The sequence below is a fragment of the Chroicocephalus ridibundus genome, chromosome 2, assembly GCF_963924245.1.
Source record: "Chroicocephalus ridibundus chromosome 2, bChrRid1.1, whole genome shotgun sequence".
Classification (NCBI taxonomy): domain Eukaryota; kingdom Metazoa; phylum Chordata; class Aves; order Charadriiformes; family Laridae; genus Chroicocephalus; species Chroicocephalus ridibundus.
This window is the reverse complement of record NC_086285.1, coordinates 79,917,307-79,941,802: the sequence shown is the minus strand read 5'-3', so window position 1 is coordinate 79,941,802 and position 24,496 is coordinate 79,917,307. Positions and strand designations below refer to the sequence as shown.

The 24,496-nt window shown below is 48.8% G+C and overlaps 1 protein-coding gene across 1 annotated transcript in view; it reads left to right on the top strand.

Moving 5' to 3' along the window:
- The first annotated feature begins 21,055 nt into the window (after positions 1-21,055).
- Positions 21,056-24,496, top strand: part of PHLPP1 (PH domain and leucine rich repeat protein phosphatase 1) — a 142,305-nt gene continuing 138,864 nt past the window's right edge. The window contains exon 1 of the mRNA XM_063326052.1: positions 21,056-22,780. Within this exon, the coding sequence (XP_063182122.1) occupies positions 21,394-22,780 (1,387 nt within the window). The 5' untranslated portion in view covers positions 21,056-21,393. The remainder of the gene's footprint in view (positions 22,781-24,496) is intronic.

Here is a 24,496-nt window from a genome sequence, read left to right as displayed (position 1 = left end):
TTTCACGTCTTGTTTGCAGTCCGTGCATTTTATATCAGCTCTCCGTCATTAAATTAAGCATACTGCACAGTTTTATAGGACAGACTGAGTTTTTCATAAAACGTCTTGGCAAGAAAGAATTTTTCTCAAGATACACAGTGAAAACAGCAAGGGTTTTTCCATAATCATGACATAATTGTTCTAGATATATCACTGTACCAAACAGAACCTGTTCTCTTTATATCTCTTGTTTCTTGGTAAACACAGTGCTCACTGCAATGGGGATCATTCGAAAGGCAAAATCTTGTAATAGAAGATGTTATCGGAGGTATTTTTGTGTTCACGGGGCACGTTACTGACAGTTGCTCTGTGCTTCATGACAAGCTCAGAGAATAATAAATTACCAGGAAAAATGTTTCTATTCTGAAAAATGTGCTTATGCCCCTCAGCCAGAACCTGACGATACTTCTTAAAGCCGGTCAAAAGAAACAGTTTCCTGCATATTTTGTAAAAGCTTTGGATTGTTTTTACTTCCCCGTATTTTTTTTAACTTTTCTTTAAAAACTTTGCAGAAATCCTTTACAAATGCTGAGTTGTGAATTATTTTTTTTTTTTTAAGAAGAACTACCAGATGCCAGAGGAGGACATTACCTGGATTTACAATGCACCAGTCCAAATCTGCGCTCTGCCTCAGGCAGGCCAAATTCCCATTAGCACTTGAGGTTCAGCCAGCGATGCTATTCTTATTTTCCTTTTTGTCCTTTTTTTTTTTTTTTTTTTTTTTTTTTGAGCCGATTCACCACCTTTGTCATCCCATCCCTGCACGCCGGGTCAGCTTAAGGACTGTGGCCAAACGAAAGCAGTAACTCTCTGAGATGATATCCAGAGGAACGGCTTGGGCTATTCTGCCGGGAGCAGGAAGCATCACTCCTGCCACAAAAGAAGTTATACGATGGCATGTGTTACAACCGGGATAGAGAGGTTAGAAAACCACCTTCAGACAGTGCTTGTTGCATGGGTACAGTGTATGTAGAAGAAGGTAAAAACCCTGGTGTTACAACTTCTTCTCTCCCTTATTTTCTTCTTTTCAAACCCTAAGTGACCCAGGATGGCAAGAAAAGCGCCCGTGCTTTGCTCACCCGCAATTAGGAAGGAAACGAGTTTAAACTGTACGTGTTTGCGTGTGGCAAAGGGAGGACTCGTGCTCCCCAGTCTGCCCCCGAAATTACTCCTAATAGGACTAAATAGTGTTTTGCAACCGGGTTCTCGGCAGGCGATAAGCTGCCATCAGAAGGCGGCCTGCATACTACCACCAAAACGCCAGCGTGCTTTTGCATGTATCATGCTATTGTTATTATACTGGAAAATAACTAGCTGTAAACAAATTATATGACTCGATACAGCCCTTTAATGAGTTTAGCTGCATACCTTCTGGTAGGTAAAAGGTAAGACAACAGCACTAGACAAGTCATTTCTGGACCCATTACAAGTAATTTGCGAGCGCAGGCATCCCAGTTTTGCAATCTCGCTCGTCTTCGTTTCCTTCGAACCCTATGTCTTCTTGCCAGCGTCAGTGTGCTCCGGCTTCTTTTTTGGAAAAGGTTTGCCTTTACTCAGCTCTCTTGCTCTGGCTGTGCTTGCGCAAGCGTCGATAAATGTTTAACTCCGTTGGTACTTATAGCCTGGAGTGAAAGAGAAAAGCATGTCTTCCATGGACAGGGATTAATATTTTCCCCTAAATTTGCCCTTTATTAAGTGGAGAAATTAGGGTTATGCTTGCCTAAAGGTGCTACTTTTGTTCTGTGCTTCGCAAGTGCCTGAAGTTGTTGCTCTCAGCTTCACCAGGAAATTTTAGCAAATCGGAGCATGTTTCTGAGCCCATCCCTCCCTGCTTATCCCGCTGCCTCATGTTTTCGTAATCTCCCCTGCACACAGGGAATTGCTTGGCAGACTGCTGCGGCATACAGGGATCCTGATGACCAAAAGCGAAAGCAAAGGGATGCACTTGGTGGGTCCCCATTGTGCAAGACCCCATGAGTTTGGGCTGCAGGAGCCAAAGGCTGTGTGGGTGTCTGGCCAGCAGTTCAACAAGGGGGCAATAGGGGCACAAAGACAGACTGTGGGAGCCGTTGGGAGCCCCAGCCTCGCTGTAAAGAAAGAGGAATCCATGTAGTCAGTCATAGAATCACAGAATGGTTTATGTTGGAAGGGACCTTAAAGATCATCTAGTTCCAACCCCCCTGCCCTGGGCAGGGACACCTCCCACTAGACCAGGCTGCTCAAAGCCCCATCCAGCCTGGCCTTGAACTCTTCCAGGGATGGGGCATCCACCGTTCCTCACTGCCCTCATAGTGAAGAATTTCTTCCTGATATCTAATCTAAATCTACCCTCTTTCAGTATGAAACTGTTACCCCTTGTCCTATTGCTCCACTCTCTGATAAAGAGTCCCTCCCCATCCTTCCTGTAGGCCCCCTTTACATATTGGAAGGCCTGGAGCCTTCTCTTCTCCAGGCTGAACAACCCCAACTCTCTCAGCCTGTTCTCATAGGAGAGGTGCTCCAGCCCTCTGGTCATTTTTGTGGCCCTCCTCTGGACCCACTCCAACAGGTCCATGTCCTTCTTGTGCTGAGGACTCCAGAGCTGGACACAGTACTCCAGGTGGGGTCTCACCAGAGCAGAGTAGAGGGGCAGAATCACCTCCCTCGATCTGCTGGCCACGCTTCTTTTGATGCAGCCCAGGATGTGGTTGGCTTTCTGGGCTGCAAGTGCACATTGCCAGCTCGTGTTGAGCTTCTCATCAGTCAACACGCCCAAGTCCTTCTCCTCGGGGCTGTCCTCAATCCGTAGTCATCGTGTAAAGCAGCACACCTACACCTAGGGAAATAAGCCTGGCAGTGGAAAGGGTACGCTGTGCTGTTTAAGGGATGAAGCCAGGCAGTTGATTTGTCCCAGGTCCTTGTATCTGTGGGTTCAGGACAGGCACAGGTCTTTGCATTACAGCACAGGCCAGCATAAGAAGGGACCTGGCCCCATCTGTCATGGGACCCCACTGCAGAGGCACGGCCAGCCCTGAGCATGCTGCGACTTGCTGGGGGTGGTAGGACAAAGCCCGGGGTGATGCCAAGCTTGCTGGCTTCACCACCCTGGAAATCTTAAAGCCTTTGTGAATCGACAGCCCATTCCCTGGCCTTTATAGGACATTTCCTTAGCATGTTTCCTGGTGCTCTGGGGAGTAAAAATCCCAACACAAAACAAAGTTGACCAAAGGCAACCCTCCAGCACTGCGGCTTAGGAAAATGACACTGGCTCACACCAGCCCACGGCACAGCCCACACGAGCCAGGGGCGACTGCTGGACTTCTGCTTGCTGCGGCTGCAGGCGCCTTGAATCGGGACAAAAACCCTCTTAAAAAACCTGTCTTTGCCATGTGGGGCAAGGTGGGGGCACACGCCGTGCCAATGTAGGTCAGGGCCATGAGTCAGTCCTGGGGTGCTCTGCCGGGAGTCCGGTGCGATGAACTAACCAAGTTGCGCAAAGCGAAAACATATCAAGATCCCGTATAGCTGGCCTCCGTTTGTATCGCCTATTAAATATTTGATGAGTGACAACTGCCTAACCTACTTTACCCCTTTGGCCTACCACGGCATTGACCGCCTTCCCCATTTTTCTCTGTTATTACATTTTGGGGAAGACAGTGTCTCTCGCGACAAAACAATCTTAGATGTGAGGAATGGAAATAAAAGGAGATACAAAAAAGGAATGTAAAACAGAGACAACCCTAGGAAGAGGAAAGTGACATGTGGGCAAAGGGAAATATAAGTTGAATTGCAGGACACTATCACCAGTTTACCATAGAGAGGAAACCAGCAATGCCTGGGGATGGAAGTGTATGGAGAATTACGTTAATTTTTTGTCCCCTCCTAAAAAAAATTTGGATTTCACCCTGGGAAATGCATATGCACACATTTTATTGATACAAATATATGGAATAATTGCAGAGGAACTTAATTTTATATGAAATTGCTCATTGCAAAATTTTAAAATTCCACAGTAATCCAGAGTATGTCTAGTTTTGCCACCATAAATATTCATGAAGGAGAGAGAAAAGGGGGTGAAGGCAGGAACCCAGGTGGCAGAAGGGTTTTTATGCAGCAGGCGCCTCAGTAATGTCTCTCTATGCACAGTTCTCGTATCGCTGAGAGCAGAGATCGCTGAGCCAAGGCGCTCTCTGGCCTTGTCAAAATCAGGGAAAACAGATGAGGAGCAATAAAAAACAATCCACAGTTATATTGGATGAAGCCCCACAACAGCCCGTGCTCCAGTATTTCGGAAGTCAGGGTTCAGTTTAATCAAGCGTCGGTCTCCTGAGAGGAGCCAAGCACAGCACATCTGGGGATGGGAAGCTGCGGCTCCATCAGCAAACAGCCATTTTTCTTCATTATTAACAAAACGTGGTTGTTAGTCCTTTTTTTTTGTCAGACAAAGAGAAGAAAGAAATAGCGGGCAAGTGGCAAAGAGCAGCCACTGGCCTGTTCCAAAGATGGTGTCAAATACCCGTAGGTTGGCATTCCTGTTTCCCACTCCCTGTGCTGCCTTGGGGAGCACAACGGCTCCGGCGTTAATTGTACAGCTGAGTGCTGAGTTTCCTTATGGCCGATTCACGCTGACGTAGAAGAGCGTTTTTCACTCTGAACTGACTCCTTTCAATGCAAACGGTGCTGTTAAAATTGCGCCCTGTCGGTCCTGTGAGGTAGGGTGAGCATGGACGGAGGCATTTGTGCGGATCTATGGATGCGTCTGTCTGTTGTGCTGGCTCCGCAAAGCCTGGGCCACGCCATTTCTGAGAAACACGCTGATTTATCGCTTTATTTCATTTATAGTGACTCACTTATTTGCTCTCTAAAAGCCCTCCACCTTTTATTCTTTAATTGTTGTCGTCTTCCATCCCCAGCGCCAGAGGGAAGTGCCCGGGAAGAGGAGACCTGGCGAGCTGACAGGCAGCGCGTACAAAGCCTCGCCCCAGCATGCAGGGGCAAGAAAGGGATGAGGCGTAAACAGAGATGGGATTAGCAAGGGACACCAGGAAGGCCAGGTATCGTTCTCATCTCTGCTCACTGGAATAAGAAAGCTTTCATCGCCTTCCTTTCTGCAGGAGAAGCGTTTAGTGCCTTTCAGTTTCTACTTCTCTTCCCAAAAACACCAGTGGCATGTGGGTGGATAATGCAAATACCAGCAAAGGGTAAGAAAGGTGCCTCAAATAAGGAAGGGACAGGGGAAAGGGTTCATGCAGAAGTTAATTATTTGCAAATTGGCAGCTATACTTCGACCTCAGATACTTGAAGACTTGGCTAATGACACCTCTGGGCCATGAGTAGTTCATTGTAAGACTTGATGGAGGATGAGTCAAACTGTGACAGTCGAGAAGGGCAAATAGGGTGGCTGCCTTTAAAACTGGGCATAACAGAGAAAACTGGCCAACTTCATTTCAGTGCCCAGGAAAATATTAGAGCAAATAATCAAATGGACTAGTTCACACTTGGTGATAAAAGGAGCGAGCACTAAATGAGCAAAAGAAAATTTATTTCCTTTTCCAGCCAGTCATCAGTCTTACAGAAAGGAGAGAGGCAGTAAATGTCATGTATCTTGGCTTCAGAGTACTTTTGACAGCATCTCTGATGTCATTCTCATCATAAGTCAGCTCAAAGGAGGGATTTACGAGAGGGTGACACAAAGCTTGTCAGAGAACTGTAGGAAGAGGGTGAGCGGCAGCGGGCATGGTGGCGAGATGTACCAGGAACAGCAGGGCGAGCTGGTGCCAGGGCTGGCACTGCTCAGCACCATCACTGGTGCCATCGAGGGCAGCAGGGACACCACGCGGGTGTGCACCCCCGCAACGTGGGGTGGGACGGGGAGAAATGGAGGGGGAAGTTCAGAGCAGGGACAAGTTCGTACGAGACGGTGCCGTCAGGCAGGAAAAGGGGACAAATCCAGCTGGGCAGTAGCCCAGCTGGCAGGTGGCTGGGCAGGACCACGGCTTGAGAGCTAAAGCCTGGGAGCACCGTGTTCCTGAGACAAAAATGCAAGTGCCGTGGTGGGATGTACAAAAAAGGATACAGCTTCCAAGGTGCGGGTAGAAGCCCTTTTCCTCTACCCTGCAGGGACAGAGCCACAGCTGGAGGTCAGGCCGTTGGTTTTGGGGTATGGCACCCTGAGAAGGGGGTGTAGGGGGGCAGCCGTGGGGCTGACAGGGGGGCTGGAGAACATCACCTACAAGGAAAGACCGAACGCACTGCAGTTGTTCTGCCTGAAGAGGGAAAGAAGAGTATTTCAATATGTGGGGCTGCAAAGCGGAAGGGAATTACTCTACTCTCTGCCTGTGGGGCAGCAAGGAAGTTTCTGGCTAGTCACTGGGAAATAATTATAGCTAGTAAGGGCAGCAAGGCAGAGGACAGATGACAGCAATGCAGGCGGTAGAGCCTCCACCACTGCATGTCTTCGAGAACAATCTGTTGGAACAACGTGGGTGCAGTTTATATATTATTATTTACGTTACACAATAAGTAATATTTCTGTATGGTATACAAGTTGGTAAGAGAGAGTAAATATCCCAGAGGGGTACCTTCCAGCCTGTGTTCTTTACCAAGCACAGCTCAGGCTGAAATTCTACACGTTACACATTGTTTTCAGGAGAAAAATCACCCACTCAGAGAGCAGCATGAATGCCAAGTGGGAAGTATCCCCCAGTACAGTGCACCAGCCTGTGCTCTGCAGGCCACGGGACACATCCAGCTTCGGGGTGCCCATCAGAGGCTCCAGCGAGTCAAGATCTGCAGAGAGGGAACTGCAGCAGGGCAAAATCTGAACCACCCCTAAGTACTAAACCAACACAGGCCAGGGACCCTGCAGAAAGATTTACCTATGGATCGAGGAGGTAGAAAAACAGGTATCGTTTTGGGTTTCGTTTGGAGCAGTTAGGGCAAGCTTTGCATGCACTTCAAATGCACCCCCCTTTCCTAACAAGCAAACATGGAGTTCAAGTCCTTGCCTCATCACGGGACTCCAGTAGCTAGAGATTTAAGGGAAACAAGGTCATTTGTGGCTCTTGCTGTAGCTGCGGCCGCTGGATGTGTCTGCAGTTGTCTCTTCTCTTGCTTGTGTGCCGGGGCAGCCCGAATTTGAAGCTTGCTTTGGAGGGCGGCCTCAAATGCTCTGGTTTGCTTCTAAGGGGCTGCTGGCAAGAAGAAATACATAGAAAATCTTTTTAGCTGTGGGTGCATAGCTGGCCTGTGCAGCTCTGATTTGTATGCTGCTACAAACAGCGAACTACAGTCTAGGAATTACGCTTTGAGCCTTAACATTTTCACCAGCTAATGAAAGGCATTTTGATAATTACGTCACGCATAAGGGAAACATCTCTATAGTTACTCACTAACTACGATACTTTGTCAACACAGAAGTGACAGGGTTCTTATTGCCTAGTTAGTTACTCAGAAAAATTGAACTATTTACAACAGAGGCATTCAATATATTGTATTTGCTAATGCTGCATTTCAGTGGTACGGCCATGGAAATCAAGATGCCTTAATAGCCTAGAGTTTGTCATGTCTGAATCATGGTGGAGCCCCTTTAGGAAAGAAAATAATGCTTGCAGGGAATGTTTGATGTATGTAAAATGCATACATAAATACATACATCCATTTTATTGGATGGAGAATTAAATTGATGGACAGAGGACACAGGTTATTGTAAAGTTACTGATCTTCAACTCCCGATTCATTTCTAAAGACATGCACCGCTGTGCAGGAACCCACACCCCCAGGGGCATTTGAATGCCCCTGAGTTTATTCAAATCAGGGTAAAAAAAAGAATTTTCTGCTAAATAGGGCAGAAGAAAGAGTAAAGATTATTCAGAGAGGCCGCCTCTGTCTGTGGGTCGGTGAAGTTGCCTCCTCCTAAGCACCAAGAAAATGAAAGCAGAGCTGCGAGAAAACAGCTATTTAGGAGGATCCTTTTAAACATGGATGCTGGCATACTGCTGGGAGGTTGGCTCTTCTTAATCTTTCACTACTGCCTTTTATTATACGTACCGTTCTCTCTCCCCGCTCTGTTTCAAAACAAATGAAAGAGATTAGCTGTGACAAGCGGTATGGGGAAAGCACGCGCCGAAGAGGTGAACCTTTAAAGTATGAAATAAACCCCAGTATTTTATATCCTGCCCTTGGATTTAATTAGGGTAATTAATGCTTGCTCTTTTGCGAAGCAGAGCGACGTGCGCAAAGCCACAGGCCAAAGACAAGTGGCTTGAAGGGGGTGGAGGGAGGGGAGGAAGCCACCAGCTCCGCCGCAGGCCGGCGAGGAGAGGTCCCCTCGCCGCAGGGCGGGTGGTGGCATAAATCACCGCTGCCTTCGCACAGCTCACCGTAACCGCACGCTGGCCCGCAGCTTCCCGAGCTGACACACACCTTCCTCCGCCCGAGCAGCTCCCGGATCGCGGGCACAGCCTCCGGCTGCCTGTACCCAGCAGCATCTCGCCCCTTCAGAGGGATGAGGGGGGGCTCCCTTCGTTAAAATTGCCTTTAATTGGCAGCGAGCATGGAGTATTATGCAAAATAATTTAACCGAAAAGTGGCAAAAGAGGAAACTGTAAGAAAAGAAATGAGAAGCTCCCCCACTGCTCTGAAGCAACTCCCTTGCTCTTTCTAAAGTAGGCTGCATAAATATTGATCTAGCCGGGATATGCCCTACATTCATTTGCACAGACATTATAAATGTGCTTAAGAATGAGAAATCAATCTTGTTTTCCTGTGCGGTAAACATGTACAGCCAAGAACGTGCACAGATAATGCAAATCACAGCTCTCAGGCTTGTCACTTAGACATCGGGTCAGAAAAGGTGTTCTTGGGGAATGCATGAGAGGAAGACCTTTACCTGTTTGTTTATTTTCACGTATTTCCACTAATCCCTATACAGACCATTTAAAACACACTCCAATTCCAGTTAAAGTCTGTCATCTGACTAGTTTTCTGTATTTTGCCTGCTGAATTTGTTTAGGTTACTTTTCATAACCTTCTCCAAGCAAGGCAAGGTATAGCCTTGGGCATCCCTATAACTTTATCGCTTCCTCTGCCATTAGCCTTCCGTCTGGTTGAGCGCTGCAACGCCGCAACTGGGAAAATCGTATCATTAGCTTGCAAAAGCAGTAGAGTTGCTGCACTAGAGAGCCACGGGGTGGCTTCTGAATCACTGGGTGATTAATAATTAATACGTAATTGTTGGATAATCTGTTTAGACAGTCACAGTGTAGGAAATTTATTAGTATTTCTCTGGAGAACACTGCTACTAAAACAATAAAATTTTAACAAGTCCCCTCTCGCTATAACCCTACCGAATTACCGAGATAGGGCAAAGCTGCCTCATCTTGCTATACATTGTAGTGAAAGATTCTGCCTCTTTGCCAAGCAAAGTGTACGTGTGTTCATAAAGTAGTCATGGCAGACGTTGTGTGACAGAGATAAGGATTTGCGTGTTCGGCTGGATTTTAAAAGAAAATGATTCATCTCTTTCTTAAGTAGCTGATTTACGTTGTTTGAACTACGATTTGGCCAGTTCCTCTGCCAGTTTTCTTGGCTTGACTCATTATTTTCAGTTATTTTCAACTTCATTTACACATTCTAAATTATGTATCCTCTTCATAAAGTGTTTAACTTTAAATTAACAATGCAGAGTCCCTTTTCATAAACATAACTCCAGCACAAGGTGATGCAGTAAATGAACAGAGTAGGTTCATTTCAGATGGTGGAAACCGTATGTTTCAAGACTTGGCAAAGGCAGGAAGAAAAAATGAGTCAAGTGATCTGTATTTCTTATAATTATTTGCCACACTGACAGAGCTCATCACCGTTGGCCTCAAAATGAGATAATTGTCATGACGCATTTCAAAGCTGTGATTCAGGAGCTGCAGGATGTGCCTTTCTGTTTCACAACATTGTTATATATGGAGATACTCACCTGCACTGTGAGGATGCTGAACCTAGGATATTCCTTCATTACACAAGTGTGGTTTATTTGGACACTGACTAAAATATGCAGAACTTGATAATTTATCAATTTACTCCTAGCCACTAATGATCCTCTGTTAAAACGCTGGATATTCTTATCATGGGCAGATACTCCATGTTATAAAACATGTTTTGTTCAGCTGTACATTCCATGTGATTTGTGGCCACGCTACAGAAGCAATCCAAAAAGATAACTTTGCTTACTGAAGGTAGCTGCCAGGCTCTACTATATGGAGGAGCAGAAGCACAGGCTTACAAAAAGCAGTGTCTTCCAACAAAACGGTTTCAGTCAAAGAAATGGAGCTTAGAGAATAATGCAATGTTACAGCTGAAGTACCGGGATAATTCTGAGCCCATAACATCTGCTCAAATGTAGTGACACCAAAAATAAGCGCTTCTTCCCGTGGTGTTATTCCTTGTTAAAGCAGAGTGTAAACATGTGACATGACCCCAGCACATCAGGGAATTTGGGAACAGAAGCAGCTTGCTATCACAATTACCCTTCCCCTGCCAAAGAAGGAATTTTCCCAGCAAAACTTTAATAAAGATATTGTTGGGGTTGCTTTCCAACAACTTTTACAAGAAGGAAAAAAGGATCAGGTACTTCCTTAGCCCCTCTAATAAGGGATGTTCTCGTGTCTGTTTTACAGCTGGAACAAAGGGTTAGGGTTAGGGTGTTTGCTTGATTTTTGTCTTATAGTAAGAAATTGTATTGAATCATTCCTGGAAGGAAAATAGGGCGGGGGAAGGGGTGTTTAAAAAAATCTTTGGTGCATTATAAGGACTAATTTTCCAAAGAAATTGTTCAAGATTTTCCTTTTGTTGCAAATTACTATTGAGTTTGATTAACCAGAACCCTCAGTTTGCTTATTCTACTCTCTTGTGATTTCCCCTGGTTTGAAGCAGTGGGAAGACAATCCCAGCCCCTGCCCAGCAAATCCGCTCATAAATACATGCTGCTTGTTTCCCTGCCACAGTATAAACACAAGGGAATATTCAATGAAGCTGAAAAGGGACACATTTAAAACCGATAAATAGCAAATACTTTTTTTGCACAACGTGATATTACTCAGCCAAACCCCTTCCTTCCTAGCATCATCACAACCAAAATCTTAGCAGGAGTCAAAAGAGGATTGGTAATACATACATAAAAATAAAAAAGAGCTTTGGAAGGGATTTACACTCTCGTGCTTCTGGGAAGAAGCCAGCGTCCAACCCCTGCCATTTTGGGAAAAGGTTTCTGAGGCTGGTTGTCCCACACCATCCACCATCACGCTCCTTGAATCTTTCCTTGACGTGCGGGGCAACGACCACTTTGCAACAGGACACCATCTGGAAGGACCAGTAGTCTAATCCGCTTATATTCCTGAAAAGATATAGGTAGGAAATCTTACAAATTATTTACAAGTCATGTCTATATCTCAACTCTTACAAAAAAACAGAGCCTTTGGTTAGGTATTTAATAATTTGTCGTTCCACTCGTTCGACAGTGACCACGTGGGCAACCAGTTTCTTGCCCTGTGACTCAGACTGCTAATTTCAGCCTGTCAAGTCTTGCCTCACGTGGGTTTTGTGCATGACAAGGCCCTGGGCGATGTGATCTCACTTTGACGTTTGTCCTGCTCTGAGAAGGATGACCTCCAGAGGAGGTCCAGAGGTCACCCGCCGTAATGCACTTTACTTACCAATGCCTCCCCTCTGCAATGAGACGTGTTCATTCTAAGTCTCGTGTAGAGGCTTTCGGAATTCCTTGGCTTCCTTCAGTCCATGCATCCCTTCAGGGGTACACATTGGTCGTGGAGCAGCCTGCCTTTGTACCTGCCTGGCCCATGTCACTCCATGGTGACTCCGGAGCAGCGTGACCACTTTCTTTGACAGCTGGTCCATGCCACTGACAACAGGAGGGGAGACAGCAGAGCTTTTCTAGACGCTGCTTTCTGCATGTTCCTGCACAGCTCCCTTGAGAGCTCCTGAGTCTGGCTGCTGGTTTTGGAGAGCTACATGGTCCATCTGATTTGGAAGAAAATTCATTCTTAGAGTAAGCGATGAAGAGCAGACATGTCTGAAGGTAAATGCTCCCTCAAGGCAGCAGAGCTCTGGCTAAAGCACCTGAAAACAAAGCGTCACACACTGGGAACGAGCGGATACTTTTTGCAAGCAATGCCACCACGTGGGGGAACGATGTGGTAAATGGTTTTCCACCAATCACTTAAGAATCCATTGCAGGTTCCTTGTACAGCATGGTATGTGACAAGGAGAAAAATATAAAAGGGCAGCCAAGAATGGTAGGACACAAAATAAGTGGCTATCGCACAGAAATAAGTGCAGCCCAGCTGTGCTAAGTCATGACAGATGTGAGCCCTGCCAGCAGCCCATCTGCAAACACTGTGGAGAAGAGCTCTACGGCTAGGTCTTACTTGCTATACTATAGACCAACCACATGGAGAAAACATCACTGCGCCTGGGGTTTTTTTAAAAGCCTGACAGCTCACGGTCACAGGTACCAAGCTAGCTCCCTCCCTCCGCCTCTTCAACTCTGCAAGGAAAACCTTCCCCATGTGCTCCAGGAGGCACCTTTGTCAGAAAATGTGTGGTTGAAAGCTTCGGTCCCTGGCAGTATTGAATCCCAGACCCGCCACTGGTGCAGGACTGATCTCTTTGGTGTGGCAAAGAGAAGTGTCAGGTAGGTGGAAGCTGAAGTTTGTGATACTATTATGAAAAACAACTTACCTGTTTTCTGCTGGCAGAAGCAACGTTCCTAAAAATCCAGCTGACTTCCAAAGCGCGGCATTTCCCAGCTGCGCGGGGGCCACTGATGGGTTTTCACATGTTCATCGCCTGTCTTCTCAAGAGGCCAATGAATATTTCAACAACAAGACATGTCTTGATTTGTGGAATAGGTAGGTCATGGGCCCTGAATATCCTGGAGAGTGTGCTACCAGTGGCAGTGCCTGGGCATTTATGTGCTTAGGAAAATTAAGAGCTTATTCCGCTCTAGCAATGAGAATTCACATCAGTTTGGGGAACCTGGTTTATCCTTGCTCTGACCGGAGTAGGTGGAGTCTCACAGAGCGTTCAGCTCTGTTCTTGGCACTTACAGAATGGCAGAGGACTCCTCTGGAAAGCCAAAAGCAGGATGCTGCTGCCTCGGAAACAGTTTGGATGCCAAATAAATACATGTGACTGGAGTTTGCCATGCCCCGGCCAACATCTGCAAATCTAACGCAGGTTTTCACCTCAGCGAAATCTGGATGCTAAGATATTAGCTGTTCCCCCTTTCCTCTGGCTTCCTTCCCCCCACGTCCTGGGTCAGCTTCTGCACAGATGGACCAAGCGCACGGAGCAGCGGGGCTTTACCGAGACCTGGGTTACTGCATGGGGAGCCACACGATCGGTCGGTCAAATGGTGGACTCACTTTCCTGGAAGTTTTGTTTAGCCTCACCCACGAATACCGGGCTCATTCCCATTGTTCCAGGGTATTACTAAGTGCTCCCTTAATCTCGTGCAACAGCATGGCACAGCCCCATGACTCCACAGGCACAGGTGAAATGGCCGAGCGAGTGGGCAAGGGAAGGAGATGTGGAGATGTTAAGCGTTTTTGGTAGGCACACTCACATGCAGCCACCTGCATGGAAGTCAACGGGCATTTTGTCACTGTAGTAGCTGGCAAAAGAAAACACCTGCTCCCCAAGATTTAACTCCTTCTGGTCCTTTTCATCAAAGACAGCTCAGATACGTTCCCTGCCAATTTCCTGAAAGCCCTTCTGAGAGCGCTGCTTGGGGAGCTGCACATGTGACAGTGAGCTATTTTAGTATTAACTTCTAGGTTGATCCTGCCAATATTTTAGTTGTATAAGGCTTTATTTTATTAGTCTCCTTGGAGGATTTCTGTGTTTACTCTTAACAAGGTACACCTTTGGTGTTGAAGAAATAAAGTTAAAAAGGTTCCTTCAAAGGGCATAATGTGCATCTTTGTTTATACTTCCAGTAAATTACTGTAGATGCAGCTGTTGATAGCACTCGGTACTCGGATAAATCATCAGTAATACATATTTTGAGAGTTTAGATTCCACTACGCTATCCTCACTTCAGTGCTTATGCCATTCACAAATAAATAACATGTATTTATGTGATAGATTCTTGGTGTATTAAAGCAATACCTGATATACTTAAGGCATAATTCATTTTAATGCAGAGGATTTCCATTACTCAGCTGACAGTGCAGCTCCAGTCATACTGGCACACTGGAGCGGGCAACACACCGTGCAGAAGCGGCAAATACAATTGAGTAGGGGCATGAACTTCCCAAGCCAACTTTGTTGCCAAACCTACTGTATCGCAGAAACATATCCTCAGTCTTGCATGAAAGGCCTTTATGTACAGCCTTTTAACAACAGACAGTGCCCTCTAAGATATTTACAAGCGAATTAATGGGAGATGACTAACCCCATGAAAAGCTGATACCAAAAATGTCTGAATCTCCTAGGTCACTTCAAATATGCCAGACATGCTATTTAGAGCTATATATTATGTAAAACTATTGCATTCGAGTCAGCGTGTTGGCTGCAGCTTAATGAATCCACATTAATCCATCTCTATCAGTAGTGATGAATACTGTACCTCGAGGAGTTGTGGGGCTCTAAACCAAAAAGGGCTTAAAACGCCGTATGAGCATGAAAGATAAAAAGAAATAATTACAAGGAAGGATTTATAAAGTTCTGGAAGAGAATCTTTTTGTGCATTAATATCTAACAGTCAATGAAACTCTTTTTCTTTAAAAAAAAAACCACAACACAAACAAAACACGTAGCTTAAAATGGAAGAGCCGAAGACGCAGTAAGAGGATTAGTGTATAGAGGTTGCTGAGTCTACTGGCAATTACGAGGTCTGGCTTTGCAATTAGTAGCAACACAAATTAAAAACAAAATCTGTAACGTACTGCTTTAATTTTAATACAGTTTTTAATATGACACTAGACTATCTAACACAGACCTGTGATCAACCCGGGTAACAAAGCTGGTGTTTCTTTTTCTCAAATTTGTCTCCCTGCACGTGGCTTTCAGCCGGACGGTTAACTCAGTGTCAGCTGCTCATTACCTTGAAGAACAGCAATGGAGAAGCTGCTATTTGCTTCTGCGAATTGCCTTCTTCATACATGACAGGAACAAGAAGTTTGGACAAGAAACTCCAAAATTGCTAAGATCCTCCCAGCTGTTCCACTGCGATGCTAACATAACACGGCCTGTGCGTGTCACAACCGAAAACATTTGTGTAATCGAAGGATCTCTACATCACGCTGATGATGATGGCTTAGGAAAACCTCACCTCGCTCAAAACAGTATGGGTTAGTGCTACAAGAAACTGAAATTTAAGTGGCCATGGACTGCCAGCAAGTAACACTGCGTGTCAGTCAAAGAACGGTAACAACAGGATTCTGCACCCACCTCCAGCCCCACCGCCCAGAAGAAGCTGGGACAGGGCTTTCATTCAGCAAGAAGGAAGCTTCAGAGCCTGGTGCCCCAGTTTCGGGACACGGGGACCTGAGCTCTGCCCATTGCCTTGAGAAGGACTTCATGTGCAGCCAAGGAGGTACTTGCCTCTCCTCTTGTCTCTTCGTAATATAGAAATAGTTACGCTTACCCACATTTGTAAAATGTTTTGAGGTGCACTGCTGGAGAACATGTAGTGGTGTCGATGCTACTTGTATGGAAGTGGCTTTGGAATCAGAAATACAGATCAATCCTTGCTGAAAATTATTTAGGGGGCTGTAGGTACAAATAACCTTCTGGGTAATGCGATTCCAGTGTTCATGAATATATAAACACCAGGGCAACTGTAAAATAGTTTACAGCCTAATTCTATTTCAGGCATTGATGAATGGAAACTTACCAGTTCAAGAATAGTTCTTAATCATATGATCAACCTAAGAACGCATTTAAACTTAAGAGTTTCCTTGAATAAGCACCATCTTAAATGCTTTCCTACACTGAAGGCCTTACACGCCAAGATGAGCACAACTAGCATGGAACATATACATAATGTTGTGCTTTAGCTCACAGCTGGAGCAGCAATCAACGTAAATTTTCAGTTCCTTATCATCTCCATATCCAATTTACTCCTACAGTTGTGACAATTGCACATGTGGATGAGGGGTACAGGTGCACACCTAGCATTTTACAAAATGAAATTAATCCCTACAGATAAAAGTAAGTATTATTTTAGGACCAGCTTCCATATGATACCATGCCATTTCTCTTTACAAAAGAGGATATTATTATATTGTTTAATTTGAAATGGCCCCTTGGCTCATCCATATCCTGGTCTTTGAATTACTTGTACAGTGGCAAATGTTTTGTCTTTTGCTTCAGCATTTTGACAGTGAAATAAGTCTCTTGCTTCCTTGTCTGTAGGGAAATTCTCCCTTACTAGAAAAACAGGCTACTAAAGAAGAGAGCTGAGTAAGCTCCCTAACATTTTGCAGGGTTGAAGGACATTAAATTCCTTCTTTCTAAGCTCCCTTCCCACTTTTGCATGTTGACTGAAATCACTGATTCATACCTTCTTAAAACACAAATGAACATTTAACAGCACCATCGATGATGACTTATAGCAGAGAAAGTATAAATATAATCTTTCCCACAGTACTATTTCTCAGCACTCATCAACTTTTGATCCAGAACTGACTTGTCAGTCAAGTTTGATGTAGTCAAGGACTGGGGATTAAGCAATTCCTGTTTAATGAGGGCATACTATTCTGACTTGGTATCTTTGAAAACAAAACCCAAACCAGGTAATCATTGCATATTTGATATAATTAAAAAAAATTATCTCTGAGTATAGTTCATGGTAAAACTGAGGCTACAAAGACTCTGTGCTCTTTGTACTATCCCATCGCAGCAGATGTTTCAGAAAAATTAGACAGTACCAGTAAGCCGGCACTGAACTGCCCAGCAAAATATTAACTGCAGCTAACCCAAGGGGTTACGTGAAGTGGTATAATGTTAACAAAGAACAGAACAGGACTGGCAGTGATGTGAATCGAAGATGGACCTGGTCCTCTCCTCTACATTCACAATGAAAGAGTAAGGAAAACCACGGACATCAGCCGATGCCCATAATCTGTCCCTTCCCTTGTAGAAACATCTGAGAAAGGCACAGTGTATCCCCGAAGGCTTTACAGGAATTTGTGAGAATCAGGGCAGGCGGATTTCAGAAGAAGCTGAGGAGGGGTTAACACACTCCAAGCACCACCGCAGTTACTGAGGCAGCTCCACGGTTGCGTACGGCGGCCTGATGGCTCCTGCCGTACCTGTAGTAGCTGCCGTCAGAGATGTAGGCAGCGAAGATCGCAACAGCTCCGGCCTCTGTGAGGATTTCAGCTAAGCTTTGGTCTGCTCTGGTGCTCAGGGGACCCTCTGGCTCCAGTAACTCTGGGTGTAATCATCCACAAAAGTCATCTTGTGATTTCAAGATGTTCTGGCATTTTCCTGACACTGTCTGTGGTAGTGTATAATTTGTTCATTATAAAGAGTGTTGGTATGGAGTCCTTTTCATAGTAATCTGTGATAAATTACTTTTTATTCCCTTATTTTTTGTGGACAGCTCCTATAATCAGAAAAATCCTCTTCAAGATTGCCGGGTTATGGTTGGAAAACTGCAGATTGCAAACCATCCTGTTTCATTTTACCTGTCTTCCAAACAGCCGTCATCAATAAAACTTTAGAAATTTCACCCTTCCCCTTCCTCCTGACAAACATCAATTTCATAAACTCTGTTCCCATGTCTCACAACAGCAGTTAATCCCTATCAAAATTCACAGTTCCAGGAGAGTTTAAGAGTATCTATCAGTTACTGGGAAACAGAGAACAGCATAGTTTTCTCATAAGTCGGAGAGTTCAATTTAAATATGCACATACTCGCAGATTTCAAGCACACTTCCCTGCATAAAGCAAAAATAACCAGGCTTGGTACCACTAACACGTGGAGATGCTGGGTCACTACGGAAACTGCCACCTTCTATGCAGAGCGACAGCGCGGTCCCTTTTTCCCTCGTGGTGCAACTCAGGGCTCACAGGATGCTGGGAGCCTCCTTGCAGTCCTTCTGCTCTTCAACAAATTTCACAGAGCAGTGATAAATCCAACAATTTTTCCACCCTCGGGACTTCAGTACTGCTACTTTGTTTTTTAATTGCATGAAGCCCTTAATTAGGAAGGCAACTGGCAGTGATGAGTTAGCCGGGCAAGCAGGAGAGCGAGGTCAGCTCAGTCCCCGGCCACTTCTCGGTGTTTGTATCGCAGACAGCGGCTGCTCTGTGCAGACTTGGAAAGCTGTGGTGTAAATCCAGAGCCGGAGCTACACCAGTCCACCCCACGGAGGATCTGACCCAAGGTTATTTAAATGACCTTAACTGCATGCTCCTACACTGCGTGGACTATCTCACCACAGGAGACAGAAAGAGCGTGTTTAGTCTATCAAAGAGAGAATACAAAGTCTGCCTATAAGTGCTTTGGGGGGTAAACACTCTGGAGTTATTAAAAAAACACCCTATTTGAGTCAAAGGGCAATGCAATGACGGGTATAGACTACCCGTGTGTAAAATTCAGACTGAAAATTGGAAGGAAAGTCCCAACAGCGAGGGCAGGGTGGCCCTGGGACAGCCCTCCAGTTAGGGCAGAGGACAAATCGTCTCAGCTCATTTCAAAATGTTCACCTTGTTTATCTACCATGTTAGGGGGATCTCACTAACACATTGGATGCAGTATCTCCGGCCACAAGGGAGAAAACTGGATGTCCCAGGAGACCTCTCTTCGGTTCTGTGTTCCTAAGTAACATCGGAGAATCTCTGTGTTCTGGGTTTTTCCTGTGTGTGCATGAACATTCAGGTATTTGAACAATGTGAGAAAAGTAGAGCTTCTCCAAAGAAGAGAAGGGCTGGAAACTGTTTTCTAGAAACTCTCTTTTATTCCAAGTATTACTGTTACAATAATGAATGTCCCTAGAGCTTGCTGTCTCCTTCTGAGTGTGTCCGTGTTTGCACACAGAACATTTCTCTCACACATTTACATCAGGAGACCTGGAGTAACTTTCATGAAGTAGGTGGCGTGAGGGTGGTGCAAAGCAGTAGAAATAAACCAGAACGTACGAAGTAGCCAGAACCACAGCTCAATATACTCAGTGCTGTACTTCTGCTGCATGCTGCTACTGTCAAAGGAGGCTTTGGGCACCAGTTTAAGCCTTTAATGGCCAAGTGCTGCCGTCATCTTCTGTCAGTCCGTGCTCTGGACGTGGTCCTGGCTCTCTCGTGCAGCAGGAATTCCAGAGACGCTCTTGCTGGTGATTGCAACCCCAGATACGGGCCAGCAAACTGCACGGTCAGACCATAATTAATTTACAGATTGTTCTGTTCAGAAAACGGACGGTTTCCATATAAAGGTAAAACATCAGCTTCGCTGTTACAAAAACTTTTAAAAGGTAATCCCACATTTCCATTGCAAGTTCCTTGGGGAATACCTCTGTTTTCTGTGATGTATTTCGCTTGTACAGGGTATGAAGATAGTAATGTGGAAGTGTGGAGGACTGTTTTATTAGGAGAGGTAAACTGCAGTTTTATTATGGTTCTGGTTTATTTATGGTTCATACATTATATGTATGCACTAAAAAAACCCACCAACTAAAAATAATGTTTCACTAAGAGTTTATCTCAGGGTTTTCAATGATTTATCTCCCCTAACATTGACGTAACTGGTTAATTGCCCAGAACTCCTACTTTATTGCAGTCTATAGCATTTTTGATGAATATCTGGCAAGATGTTTCACTGTGATTTTAGAAAATGTATTAAAAAGGAAAGAACTCAGGCAGTTACAGCCCTATCCAACTGGCATTACTCAGCTAAAACATCCCCAGGAGCATAAGAGATCTCTCTGAATAAATACCATAGTATGGTGTCCTTACAGTATGGAAACTCACACTTTAACAATGCTCATTGAATTTATCTGATTGCAATTTTTCTTTGTGGTAATTCATTTAAAGTAACACTTTTTGGGGAAAAATGTTGCCATTTAATGGCTGCTTCTAAGCAACTTTCAGGTAGTATTTTCAGTAAGTTTAGTCCCTGAAATACAGTGCCAGACTAATAGCACTGACACTTTCTGTGAGTGTCACAAAGCAGCTCCTTCTTGGGGGGTGCGTGTAGATAGATTTTCCAGACATGTTTCCCTGTCTCTCTCCATCTTGGATCTGAAGAGATCATCTCCCTCCTCAGATGACAAGCTTGCTCAGCCTGAGTGCTTGGGTTCTGCGCCGAGAGCCAACGGGGAGAACACCTCAGGTGGGGAAGAGTGGGACGGGTACGGTGGTCACTGGACCTGTGACAGCGTTGCGCGTAGGCTGCCGGGTGGCCCTTGGCCGGTGGCTACTGCCCAGCACCGAGGTCCCCAGCGAGGCGTCGCACAAGGGTGACCGCGCACAGCTCTCGTGGCCAGCGCTCCGGGCCGCACTGCTTCCCTTCATCAGCTGCTTCTGGGAAATCTTCTGACAAGACTTAAGGAATATCGAGCGCGGGACAAAGTCCTGGAATGATTTTAGAAGAGATTGTGGGCGCCTCCCCGGGGTCAGCCAGGGCGAGCGGCCTGACTTACAGCATATTCCGGCCTCCCGCCCGGGCGCTCAGCGGGCTCTCCCACCGGCCCTCGGAGGCGGCGCGGCGGCGGAAGGGAAGCCGGCCGGCCGTTCACGGGTAGGGCCGTAACGCACCCCAGGGCGGGCGGGACTCACACCCACACCCCCCTGCTGGGAAAAAGACCGGGGACCGGCCGCCCCGGGGGCGCTGGACGGACAGAAGGGAGCCCATAGCGCAGCGGGAAGCCGGCGGGGCCGGGCGCAGGCGCTGCCGGGACTTGTAGTCGCCGGGCGAGCGAGCAGGCGGCTGCGGACTACACTTCCCAGCGTCCCCCGCGCCCCCCCGGCGCCGTCACGTTGTGTTTATCATCCCGGCCCCGCCTCGCCGCGCGAGCGGTGGCGTCACCCCTCGCGAGCCTCCCTCGGACGGCAGTCCCTGTCGGCGGCGAGGCGGGTGCTGCTTAATATTCATGAGGCGCGCAGCGCGGGCGCGCGGGGTGCGGCGGCGGGCGGCTCACTAGCTCCCTGCCTGCCTAATGGCGCTCGCGACAGCTGGGGCGCGGGGCTGAGCCGGGCGCGCGGCGCGAGGGCACCGGCGGAATGCTGCCCGCTGCTACGTAATCCCCCCCCGGCACGCGGCGCCGCGCTCCGCTCCCCCTCCCCCGGCGAGGCGGCGGCGGGCCGCCGATCGGCGCTCCCAGCAGGGCGGCGGCGGCATCCCCGGCCCCGCGGGCGATGGAGCCCGCGCAACAGCGAGCGAGAGAAGCCCCGGCGGCGGTCGGCGGTCGGGGGGAGCCGGCGGAGAACGGCTCCCCGGGCAGGAGGAGTCAGGCAGCGGCCGGCGCGGAGAGTGGCGTGGATCCGTCGGGCGGCGGCGGGCAGCTGGACGGCAAAGGACCCGGCGGCCCGCGGCGGAGGCGAGGGGGAGCCGGCGGCTTCGCACCCCCCGCGGCGCTGGCGGCCGGCGGGACGCCGGCGGCCCCCGGCGGGGCCGGCAACGCCAACTCACTGCTGCTGCGGCGGGGGAGGCTGAAGAGGAACCTCTCCGCCGCCGCCTCCTCGCCTGCCGCCGCTGCCCCCGCCGCCTCGCTGGGCACCCGCAGCCTGGACAGGAAAGCGCTGCTGCTGAAGCCGCCCCGGCAGCTGCAGCCCCTGCAGCCCCCGGAGCGGGACTGGGTGCGGCGGGACCTGCAGCGGGGCTGCGTCCACGTCTACGAGCGCCACATGAACTGCTACCTGCGCCCGGTGCTCTGCACCCTGGAGACGACGGCGGCCGAGGTGGCTGCCCGGCTACAGCAGCTCGGCCACCGGGGCGGCAGCAGCGTGGTGCGGGTGCTGGGCAAGGCGGGCGCGCCGCCGCAGCAGCCCCCGCCCGAGCCGGCGGCGGCGGTGACGACCCCCGCCGAGGCGTCGCCCGAGCCGGCGGCGGAGGGGCAGCGGCCGCAGCCGGAGGAGAAACCGAGGAGCCGGCGGGGGACGCGGAGCGAGCTGGCCGGAGGAGACTGCGGGGAAGCGGCGCGGCCCGGCCTCTTGCCGCTGGGCGGCAGCGCCGAGGAGAGGGACTTGGCCGGCGGCCGGCCGAGCCCGGCGCCCTCCGACCTCAGCCCCGGGGCGCCGCCGGCCGAGCTGTACCTGGCGGGGCCGCCGCTCTCCTGCCCCTCTCTCTTGGGGGAGCTGGGGCCGGCCGGCTCCGACACCGAGAGCTTCAGCCCCAGCGCCGAGAGCGTCTCCGACCGGCTAGATCCCTACAGCAGCGGCGGCGGCGGCGGCTCGTCCTCCTCGGAGGAGCTGGAGGTGGAGCCGGTGCCCCCCGACGGGGTGGAGGCAGGTGCCGGGCCGGGTCGGGGCCCCCCCTGCCCAGGGGAGCTGCCCCCGGGGCGGGCAGGGGGGGCGCCGGCGGGCGCGGCCGGCGGGCGGGAGCTACCGGCGGGGGCCGCGCCGCCGGGGCCGCCCGCCTTGTACGTGCAACTCCACGGGGAGACCAGCCGGCGGCTGGAGGCCCATGAGAAGCCGCTGCAGATCCAGAACGACTACCTCTCCCAGCTGGGCTTCCGGGACCTGTGGCGGGTGCAGGAGGAAGGCATGGACTCGGAGACCGGCTGCCTCATCCGCTTCTACGCCGGTGAGCGAGGGGGGCGACCGTTGAGGGGAAGGTGTGTGTGTGGGGGGCGGCCGTTGGGAGGGGGTGACCGTTGGTCCGGCGGGCGCCGCCGTGAGGAGAGGGACGGCTGGCGGGCGGCTGGGCGCTGCCCCTCAGCCGGGGCCGGCCTTTGGGCTGTCTCCCCTCACGGGGAAGGTGGCCCGCGGGTGTCTCCCCGCCGCCCCGGAGACACCCTTGGCTTCCCCCGGCAGCCGGCTCGGGGCAGGTCTGCCCCGAGCCGGCTGCCGGGGGAAGCCAAGGGTGTTCGCGGTGCAGGGAAGCTCCGGGCTGCCCCAAAGCTTGACGCTGTGCCAGGGCAGCCTCCCCTCCCTTCGAGGCGTGGGGTAATGGACGTCGCTCCTCTTGTTGTTTTCCCCTTTCCAGCAGCGGCGTTGGGCGTTCGAGGTTAAACGTGCCTTAATCTACCGCTTTTCCATAGCGACGAGAAACGCACGGGGGATGGAGGGGGCGAAGGGCTGTTTGCAGGATGCCCGGCAGCTCGCTCGGGGTTTCGTTGCGGGGTGGGTGTGTTCCGGCGGGCCCTGAGGCCGGCTAACAGCGGAGCCTAGGGCAAGGGGAAAGCTGCGGGCAGTTTTGCTCCCGAATCAAGGTTGCAACTGTGCGGGGTGGGGGGGGGTGGGGGGCGGATTCCTGAGCTGAGAAGGGTGCGTTGTTAGCCCTTGCGATCAGTTTTCCCGTTTGTTAGAGTAGTGGGACTTCACCGAGGGACTGAGGCAGTAAGTGAGGAAAGTATGCAAGTACAGGACATAGCCTTTGAAAACAGTGCATTCAAAACCTTTATAATGAGAAGGCAGAAGCTTTTTAATGCAGCTTTGCTGTTATAACTTACAGTACAGAATCTGGGGAGTATTGGGTGGAAAAGTTAGCTCCCACGTAATTATGCAATCTTCTGCAGTTTTAGAGGGGTTTAAAAATACCTTGTGTGTCAGTTGAATAGGTTTGTATAAAATACTGTAATCTTGGAACTCTGTGGGTTTTAACTGTCTGTCCATCTGTCCAAGAAGGAGATACTGTTCTGTGTTCAAATACCTAGTAAGTTCTCCTGTGAAATAGGTAAATGTGGTATCCAAAGATAAGGTCATGCTAGCAAAGTAGCAAATGCCATCCATCCCCTTGCTGGGTTGGCTGAGTGGAGTGGTCCTTCACTGAACCGTGACAATTCAATGTTTTAACTCTGAAAAATACAGAGATTCTTCTCTCGAGTGAATTCTGCTGAATGTCAAATAGAGGCGGTAATGGTGGGGTGGGAAGGAGAGCAGTATGCTAGATAAGGGCCCTGCTTTATTCAGAAGAGAATGTGGGAGTGGTGGCGAGTGGTCAGTTCAGCTTTTGTTCAGATTTCTTGGTCGGTTGTATAGTGATCCTGGCATAACGAGTGCAGAAGTAGTATTCGTTCAAGGGATCGACAGAAATAGGTTAGATACACTGGTGTTAGAAAGGAGCTAAAACATTTTTTTTAGATGATGATGGTGGTTTGTGTGTTTCTCTGCCACGCTGTTGAGGGTGGAAGTCAGCAGGTGATGCTGGAAGGGATGTTCCTTCCTTTATTTCCAGTCCTGCAGTTAAATGGAGATGCACAGACACGTTTTAAAATGGGACGACTGTGTGCCTCCTTTCCTAATAGGATGTGTTCTGAAGAAAACACAATTAGGAAACATAGCTAGGGCTTACACACAG